At 39.4% G+C, this 10,227-nt stretch overlaps 1 protein-coding gene across 1 annotated transcript; it reads right to left on the reverse strand.

Annotated features, from left to right (window-relative positions):
- Positions 1-1,558: 1,558 nt before the first annotated feature.
- Positions 1,559-8,659, reverse strand: LOC145766129 (zinc finger MYM-type protein 1-like). Its single transcript, XM_082577786.1, has 2 exons — positions 7,502-8,659; positions 1,559-2,527 (listed from the first exon to the last, which is right to left on the reverse strand). Exons 1-2 carry the CDS (start codon positions 8,657-8,659, stop codon positions 1,559-1,561), a joined length of 2,127 nt encoding a protein of 708 aa, XP_082433912.1.
- Positions 8,660-10,227: the final 1,568 nt, after the last annotated feature.

Raw genomic sequence — 10,227 nt, forward strand, 5'->3', positions numbered from 1 at the left:
ACTAGTGAATGTACCCTTGTATTGGTAATCGCATAGCAGTTTCTACTTTCTATTATATATTTTATCAACATGATTATAGGATTTTAAAGAGTTTTGTAACTTGGCTATGTGTGCGTTTTAAAAAATTGCGTGTGTTTACTTTTGATGTGACAAACTTCTGCACTCCGGGCATCAGTCTTCAACAATTTTCGATAAAATAACCTCAAACGTGCACCCGAGTTGTTTAACTGACAACCAATTTTCGATGAAATAACCTCAAACGTGCACCCGAGTTGTTTAACTGGCAACACTGAACACCAAGGTGTGTACTGAAAAATGAGTTCCGCGTATCCCTGCGAAATGATGGGGTGGGCATCCGCGACTTTAAAGGTAATGCGCTACCGCTACAATACGCCAAAAGTGCGGCGCTACACACTAGCAGTCGATGAAAAGTAATGCGCGCTACTTCTGTCTTGAGCTGTCTCTGAAAAGCTGTTTTCAAGTAATTAGTGAAGTAAAAGTAGTAGTAGTCCAGTTTTAATCCGGTGACGTCCCCGTTACCGAGAGTGGCCGAATTCACCTCCAAATGCCGCAATCGCTTTCACACCCTGCCTCCACATCGATCTGTCTAACGTGTCCTCTCCAGTCAAGCCCACCTTGCTGCTCTCTTCAACTTGCCTTTTCCACGTTTTCTTGGGTTTTCCTTGTTTTCTACGACCTTCCACTCGCAACTCCAGCGCTCTTCTCAAAACATCATCTTCATCCCTTCTCAAAACATGCCCATACCACCTCTCATAGGCGCCGACTTTTATTTTTGCACGGGGTGGCGGATAGCACAATATGGCAACCTAAAAACTTTCAAACTGCATGTTTTTGTTTGATTTTTATTAAGCGTGTTTGGTAGATGCAATTGTCTTTTCACACCTGATTTTTAGCTCGATAATTTACAAAGCAACTTTCAAACGAAGTCTAAACTATCTCGGACGAACTCTCATAAACAAACGGATAGCTTTATTTGAATCTCAACATGCACTCAGATTTCAACATAAACTAGCAAGGTAAACGCCCACATAGCTGCGGCATTAAACGTTTGAACTTATTGTTGGAACTCGAGTTTTGAAGTAATAATAATAATGTTATGGTTTTATTTATTGTCGCTCTACAACAGCTAAGGTCTTTTAGCGACAGGGCTCATTTTTAATTTGTATCAGGTTTACGATGTTATCACATTATTACCCGACTCATTCTCACTGCGCTAAGCAGGATAGAACACAATCGGTACCGTTTTTAAAGTCTTCGGTTTGACCCGACCTGGAATCGATCTCAGATCTACCAGCACCAGAGCCGAAGGCGAAACCACTCGGCCACTGAGCTGGTGAGTTTTGAAGTGACGCAACGCTATCAGGAAAGCGTATTTAACAGCAGCCAATCAATAGATCATGGAAAACGCATAAGGCAAAATGCGAAACACAAGGTACAAACTTAAAAGGCAAGTTCTCAAAAGAATTAAAAGTTTAAAGACACGTTTCCAATGTTACAGTATGTCGTGAATTTTATTGTTACGTTGCTGCTCTGACACTTAACATTTGGCAAAAGTATTTTTGCGCACAGCAGCTCTGTCAATCCAACTGTTAATCAACTGGTCAAGTTGTAACTGTGAAGCTTCAGCTCGATAAACATTTAAAATTAGGACGTGGTTCAATCGCTGTTGCGTCATGGTAGATCGCAAGTAGGTTTTTATGCGCCTGAGTGCACTAAACGATCGCTCCGCCTCGCAGGTGGTGGAAGGCAACGATAAATATATTTTCACAATGCAGACCACGTTTGGAAGCATTAATGAAATTGTTTCATTGCTTGCAAATAGATCAAGCAGTTGCGACATAGTTGAAACAAAAATCTGTTTTTGCTGTTGAAAACTTTCCAGCTGTTGCAATTCCAGACGCAGAAGCGTTGGGTTTATGTCATCTTTATATGTGGCAGTGACATTTTCAAAAGCAGCTCTGTTCTCTTCCGATGCTTGATCCTTGGCAAGCAGAACTGTTTCCATGTCATTGATCGTTTTCATGTCCTGCTGTGAATAACGTGACAAAAGTGAAGAAGAACACTGTTTAAATACGTCTAAATAAATGCTTTGGTAGTAAGCATCTACGGTAGAAAAAAACGGTTGCTGTTGCTGGTCATCGAAAGATCTTGCAGTACGTCTACCACGGCCACGCGGCAAAGATGGCAACTGCAAACCCATATCAACAGCTGATTTTTTACATGCGTCGAACAACGCAGATGCCTCACTTTCTGTTGCTGCATTCCAAGAAACTGTTGATGATACGGCTTCCAATAATTCACGTACCTTTCCGACATTGATCCCGCGTTTCTGAACAGCGATATGTACAGGGCTTAAAATAAGCAAAAGCTTTTGCAAGACACGCAAGGAAAAGTAAACGTCAAAATTCTCCATGGATAAAACATGGCTAATGGCATTGTTTCGAGTGACAGCATCCATGCCATCTTCTTTCGATGCTGTGTCAAGCCAATCTAGTATGACTTCATACTGCCCAGTAAACATTGATTGTTGGGGCAACATTGGCAAGAAGTTGGCCGCAACATTGGCAAGATGCAGACGCCAACGTTGGCAAGATGCTTTATGCACCATTTGGATGCATCTGGCCAGCGTTGGCGTCTGCATCTTGCCACCGTTGGCTTCTGCATCTTGCCAACGTTGGATTATGCATCTTGCCAACGCTGGCTACTGCATCTGGCCAACGTTGGCTTCTGCATCTTGCCAACATTGGCAAAATGTTTTATGCACCATTTGGATGCATCTGGCCAGCGTTGGCGTCTGCATCTTGCCAACGCTGGCTTCTGCATCTTGCCAACCTTGGCTTCTGCATCTAGCCAACATTGGCTTCTGCATCTTGCCAACATTGGCAAAATGTTTTATGCACCATTTGGATGCATCTGGCCAGCGTTGGCGTCTGCATTTTGCCACCGTTGGCGTCTGCATCTAGCCAACGTCGACTTCTGCATCTAGCCAACGTTGGCTTCTGTATCTTGCCAACATTGGCAAAATGTTGTATGCACCATTTTGCTTCATCTTGCCAACGTTGGCATCTGTATCTGGCCAGCGTTGGCAAGATGGCTTGTGCACCATTTTGCTTCATCTGGCGCCTAAATTCTGGTTGACTTTTATGCACCATGACGCTGCTTCATCTGACCTATTGACTATTGTGATGCCCGCGCTTTGACCAAGGTTGGCCATGCAAAGCAAGCTGGTGCATAAAACATCTGAACAGCATTGGCATTTACATTTGCCAAACGTCTCTGTACCTAAACCTCGCTCATCACCAAAAGTTTATTGTTGAACCTAGCTAATCCTTGGGCGAAAGAACAGCAGCAACACGGATTTATAAGCAACACTACTCCCTTTGTGACAAAGCAAAGTAACAGCCGAGCTTCTTATATTTTCACATTTATTAGAACAAGCTACATCAAATCGTATTGACAGATGGATATTCATTGCACATCAGCAGCTTTTTCTTGCGTATCTTTATCATTCTGAATTCCTGCGAATGAAACAAAAATATTTAATTCAAGAGGGCTGTTTGGCAACAGTGTAGGATTTTGATCAGTTGTTGTCCAGGATAATACGAAGTTAATTGACAATCTGCAATATCAAGGTAATATCCATGGTAATATCCCTCTCTCCAACGTGCGTGACAAAAAACTTATCATTCGATTCTGCGCCACGCAGAGCGATAATCAAGTTCCAATACATTCTAATTGCGTGTACAGATAGTTATTCAACAACTAAAGCAACACATTTGCAGTTGTCTTTCAAACATACAACAAGCTCACCAAAAGTTAGTTTTTGCCAGTTTCGGCCACCTTGCCTGTCCTTCCAATTTCGAAATCACTCTGAAACTCTTCATCAATTTGCTGCACGGCAGCAGCTTTGTCGTGCGCCATCACCATGTCTAATCATGAAAGTAAAAAAAGAAGTGTTAAATCAGCATATAATGCCGACATAGCCTACTAACCACCATGTTCGTTGTTCACATCAATGCGAGTACACCACTAAAACATTTTCATACATTACTCAATACTCTTCACAATTACATCATACATTAATCAAAAGAGCAAAATGGCATAATCATTTAGTCGTAGTAGAAACATTTATCCGTACTCACCAAGAACAACCTTTTTCAGATTCTTCTTTAAACAATCAAACGAGTGCTTAGACTTCACGATGTTTTTTTTTTCTTTTTTTGTTCTCGACATGACTTGAACTGTGTTGTGTTCGATAATAATAGTTGGAATAAGTCCACTGATACAATCGCTTGCATTTTTGCCAACAACTTAACTTAAATTTGCCACCTGCAAAATGTAAATCGAATATAATGACAGGGGTTTCATCCATCATATTAAAAAGCTTCAGCACTTGTTACAGAAATTTTCGACTGTTACAAATGACAGCCAACGTTTAAAGTTTTATTTGGGATTCCAGTCGTGTGTTGCGTATGTAGGTCGCAGTGTAGGCTACTGTAGGCTATGTTGTCGCAATGGGCGCAAAATAAAACATGTTATTATTATTATTATTCAGTTGACGGCAATGAAAGCTACATTTGCAAATACTCTACAACCATCACAGACCTATCCACACGACATAAAAATACAAACACATTCAAGCAGTCAGGCAAACACTGCCGGAGCAGCAAAATCAAAGATTGAGCAAAACCCTACACATGTTGTGGGACATCACAAGCTCTGCTACTTTGCTGATATCTTCTTAGCACTCATCTAGGAGCACTGGCACTAAATTTGTCACGAGAATATTTCATATGAAAGTTTTCCATTGGTCATTGAGTTTTATAACTTTCTTTAAATTGTGTAAACGTAGCCTAGTGACAAAAACGACTTTACACAATTATTTCAGGTTCAATGAATAAAAGACATTCACTTACCAGGTTTTCATAAACATTGTCGTAAGTCATTCCTATAGTTTCATTTTGATCATTTCTAAAACTTCTTTCGGCTCATTTCTAATTGATCATTTCTAAAACTAATATCTCAATTGAATTCGATTTTTTATATTTTCGATGCAAGAAGCGAAAATTCCTCTTAGCGCTGTTCACATAAGCATTGTGCTTTCGCCTCTCCGGCTCTACACGTAATTGTGTATTGCGCACAACCGCCATGCTTGAACAGTCGAAGTGAATCGAGTGACGTCATAATCCCTTTAGCAAAGGATTAAGTCATGGCCTTTGTCTTCCTTCATCAAAACAAACCAAGTTCTTCTGCTAAATTGCATCTCCTCACGTTGATATAACACATCGCCGCATTCTAAAGCTTTGTTGCCTATTTCACTTCAACACGTCATATTGCCCAGTCAAAGTTTAAGTAGTGACGTCATAATGAAGTTTTCACAACAATTATTGTGCCTGCAGTGTTTTTCTATGCACCGCGGGAGGAGAAAAACGATTTGCCGGATCGTTGAAAGTAAAAGTAGCAATCGTTTTGTGAAATCTCGCTTCAAGAAATTGAGGAGAGATTTCGACGCAACATGACTGCTCCTGAAGCTGGGAATTGCCCACCAGTAGCGGTGTCAGGGGAGTTCAGGGAGTACTTTTGAACTCGGGCTCTGGATAATGTTAGGAGCCCGTAACTTCTTCAAGGTGTCCGGAAAAACAAACAAACTACCGCGTATATTTAGATGTAGTGCGTTATTTTTAAAACTGTTTAGAGGTCCAAAGATCTCATTGGTACCGGGCCCAAATTATCTTCTCACTGGCCTGGTCTGTAGCAAATGATGGTGTACATTTGTATAAATTGAAAGAAAACTTTAGAATAGTTGTTCAACGTTGGCAACATTTCTAACCGATGCTTGCTCACAGAAACATATTTTTAAACAAAACCGCATAAAAAAGGTTTGTAGGCTATTGATATTTTTAAAAATGGAAATAAGTAATAAAAGCATTGGCTACACTTCTGACCAACGCTGGTCTTAAATATTCATAGTATACTTGTACGGTATCAGAAAATAATGACAGCATTGATAGCCTATTATTAAAATTTTAAATTGTAGCAAAATGATGGCATACATTTGCATAATTTGAAAGAAAACACCGAAATTGTTTTGAATTGGCACAACGTTGGCAATGCTTCTGACCGATGTTAACCAATCACACAACTGTGTTTTGAAGCAATACCACATGAAAAGAGGTTTGTGTTAGTATTTTTCAAGTTTAAAACAAATAAGCTTAAACCTGAAATAAAATCTTTGAAACCTTTTTGAACGCTTAATAAGAAGTATTGAAATTGTTGGCAATGTTGGACGAAATTGCCGACCTTGTGCCGTCACATCCAGCATATAGCCAATGTTGCAATTGTTTATTTTGTGGAAACGTGTAGGCTAATGGAAACTTTAAACTGTTTCGGTATCAAGCACGTTATCACGTTCGCGTTTTGTTGCTCCTACCTTTTTCTAGACCTCTGCTCAGTTTGGCATAAACAAACTGAAATGAAAGTACTTTGTTGGCAAAGCATTGGCTACTCTTCTGACCAACGCTGGTCTTAAATATTCATAATATACTTGTACGGTATCAGAAAATAATAACAGCATTGATAACATATTATTAAAATTGTAGCAAAATGATGGCATACATTTGCATAATTTGAAAGAAAACACCGAAATTGTTATGAATTGGCACAACGTTGGCAATGCTTCTGACCGATGTTAGCCAATCACACAACTGTGTTTTGAAGCAATACCACATGAAAAGATGTTTGTGTTAGTAATTTTCAAGTTTGAAAAAAATAAACCTGAAATAAAATCTTTGAGACCTTTTTGAACGCTTAATAAGAAGTATTGAAATTGTTGGCGTATTGTTGGCAATGTTGGACGAAATTGCCGACCTTGTGCCCTCACATCCAGCATATAGCCAACGTTGCAATTGTTTATTTTGTGGAAACGTGTAGGCTAATGGAAACTTTAAACTGTTTCGGTATCAAGCACGTTATCGCGTTCGCGTTTTGTTACTCCTACCTTTTTCTAGACCTCTGCTCAGTTTGGCATAAACAAACTGAAATGAAAGTACTTTGTTGGCAAAGCATTGGCTACTCTTCTGACCAATGCTGGTCTTAAATATTCATAATATACTTGTACGGTATCAGAAAATAATAACAGCATTGATAGCATATTATTAAAATTTTAAATTGTAGCAAAATGATGGCATACATTTGCATAATTTGAAAGAAAACACCGAAATTGTTTTGAATTGGCACAACGTTGGCAATGCTTCTGACCGATGTTAGCCAATCACACAACTGTGTTTAGAAGCAATACCACATGAAAAGAGGTTTGTGTTAGTATTTTTCAAGTTTAAAACAAATAAACCTGAAATAAAATCTTTGAGACCGTTTTCAACGCTTAATAAGATGTATTGAAATTGTTGGCGTATTGTTGGCAAAATGTTGGACGAAATTGCCGACCTTGTGCCAACATACCCAGCATATAGCCGATGCTGGCCCAGCAATCAATGTTTGCTGGGTGACCAAGAAAAGCATTTACGGCTGGGAGCTGCATTACCCAGCGTGTGGTACAGAGAGGGCGCAATGAAGGCGAGGAAGAAGATTCATTTATCTTCATGAAATCATTAAATTTCGCCAGTCTTTTCGGAGATGCTTTTATAAAATTAACAACAGCACCTAACACTGATATTGCATGCAGTCCTTGTTTAGTGAATTTAAGGCAATCTTGTGCGATCAGATTTACTTGATGACCTGCGCAATGCAAATAAAGCATAGTTGGGCGAGTTTCTTTAAAGCGAGCTTGCACACCTGAAAGTCTTCCTGCCATGGCAGCAGCTCCATCATACCCTTGACCTCGACAGAGGGAAAGGTCAAGGCCAAGAGAAGTCAATCCATCAGATATTAGCTTATGAAGAGTCGCCGCATCAGTGCACGGACACTCGATTAAACCGAGAAGTGATTCATGAACTTTCCATTTTTCACCTGTATACCGAACACATAAACAAAGTTGTTCTTTAGTAGTAACATCTGTTGTTTCATCGGCCATGATACAATAATACTTTGCTTGTTTGACATTAGCAGTTTCATTACGAAGCACGTTGTGAGCAAGCATTTCCAAAATTTCGTTGCATATTTCATGGCTTAACCATTTGTACCGTTGACGGTTGAGCCACTCCGCTACGTTTGAATTGTATTCTCCCAGGAGTTTCATTAATTCGCAAAAATTTGAGCGATCGTCAGTGTGACCACGAACAGCAATGCCTTGCCGACCAAGAAACAAAAGACAATTGAATACTGCTTTGATAGCATCACAATTTTGTTGCATTTTTTTACATGTCTTTTCGGATAAAGCAATTGTAGCTTGGAGACCTTGCTCAGAGACTAATTTCGCTTGTGTGCTATCCTTGTGAATACCACTATCCCCATGTTTTTTGATACCTTGTTTTCCTTTCTTCCAGTTACCATACCCAGTTTCTGTCCAAACTTTTACAGAGTTCTGAATTAATGGAGTTAACGACGCCACATTTACTTTGTTGTGCGAAATTGCCCATTTGCAAATCGGACAGAATGCTCTATCTTTGCATCTATCGTATTCTAGCCACGGGAATTCGCTCTCCCACGATTTTTGATAGCTTCTCCCTTCAACAGCGATCATCCTGCTCGTGCTCGGTTCTTCTACCTCCCTGATCGTGCTAACGCCTTCTGGCAGTGGCACACTTTCGTTTCGTTCAGGCGTTTGGTCACTTTCATGCTGGCTGAAATCCTGACTAGACGCAACAAAAAATGACTCAATGGAGGGCTGCAATTTTGAACGCTTTTTCGGTGGCATCTTTAAGCTGAATAAAACTGGAATGTCGGCGAAAACTTTTACAGGACGACTTTTCGTAATTTTTTCTATGATGTAACAAGCAACTCCTATGTTAGGCCAATAAATTCCCGCATCAGACTTTTACAAGACGACTTTTTCGTAATTTTTTCTATGATGTAACAAGCAACTCCTATGTCAGGCCAATAAACTCCCGCATCAGACTTTTACAAGACGAGTTTTCGTAATTTTTTCTATGATGTAACAAGCAACTCCTATGTCAGACCAATAAATTCCCGCCTCACAGTTTGTCACGCATTGACACGCAATATTACTGCATTAAGTAGATAACAAAGTAGAAATTAAAGCATGAAGTAGATGACAGTACACTCCAATTGAAATCGGAAAATAATTCAAAATCTTGAGTATATAATTGAAAAAGGTTGCTTTCATTATTGGAAATTGGCAGGGGGTGTAGCTTTCCTCGAATAGAATTATGTAAATGTCTAAATTTGCAGAACGTTAAAACTGCTACTTTACTAAGTGCACTTTTCAAACAAAACTCAAAAAGTTTCGAAAATTGCATTTTTTTAATGAAACTTGAAAATAGACATTCATTTACGAGGTGGAGCTATCAATCATCGAGATAATTTTATTTCCAAGTATTTTATAGCTGTCATAATTTATAGCGATATTATGAGCAGTTTAAAATTTTTCAAAAAAATTTTTGAGGGAGGCAATGGAAAGATCGTATGTTATTGATTAATAAATCCCATTGTAAACCTAACAAATGTAACAATGACTAATGACAAGTAACAAATAAAACAATCGCAACAACAACAAGGAAAAAACTCGTAGCCACGTGTTGCGTAATCTTCACGTAGCTTGCTTGATGTTACGCGAGTATCATGCTTGTGACAAAAACAATCATTTTCTTCCCAATACTGTATTGGTTCACCTCTTGCTTTACGTTGACTTGAAGCGAAAACCAATGATCAAAAAAAGATTTAAACGTCCGTTCAAATTACATTTATTTGCAGTAAGTAATGTAATCTAAACGGGGTGGCCAGTAGCGGCGCCACGGGGTGGACTGGGGTGGACATGTCCACCCCACTCCTATTTAGGGTCAATTTTGTAATTCGTCGAGATCCGATGAGAAAACTTGGGGGGTGTATGCAGGGGGTTAGGGGGGCCTAGTGACTTCGTCATAAATTAATTTCAACTTCTTACATATAAGTTACTTTTGCAGCATTGACATAAGAAGAAATGAAGAATCTTCATTGTTATCGCTTTGTTGTATTGATTGATTGTAGTCTAATTTTACCATTTTGAGGTGATGGATTTTATCACAGCTGAGACACAAGCTTTGCAAGACCTAATAGACAAAGGTTTTGATGGGGCCACCAACATGTCAGGCA

This window comes from Aplidium turbinatum, chromosome 3, assembly GCF_918807975.1.
Source record: "Aplidium turbinatum chromosome 3, kaAplTurb1.1, whole genome shotgun sequence".
NCBI classification, from domain to species: Eukaryota; Metazoa; Chordata; class Ascidiacea; order Aplousobranchia; family Polyclinidae; genus Aplidium; species Aplidium turbinatum.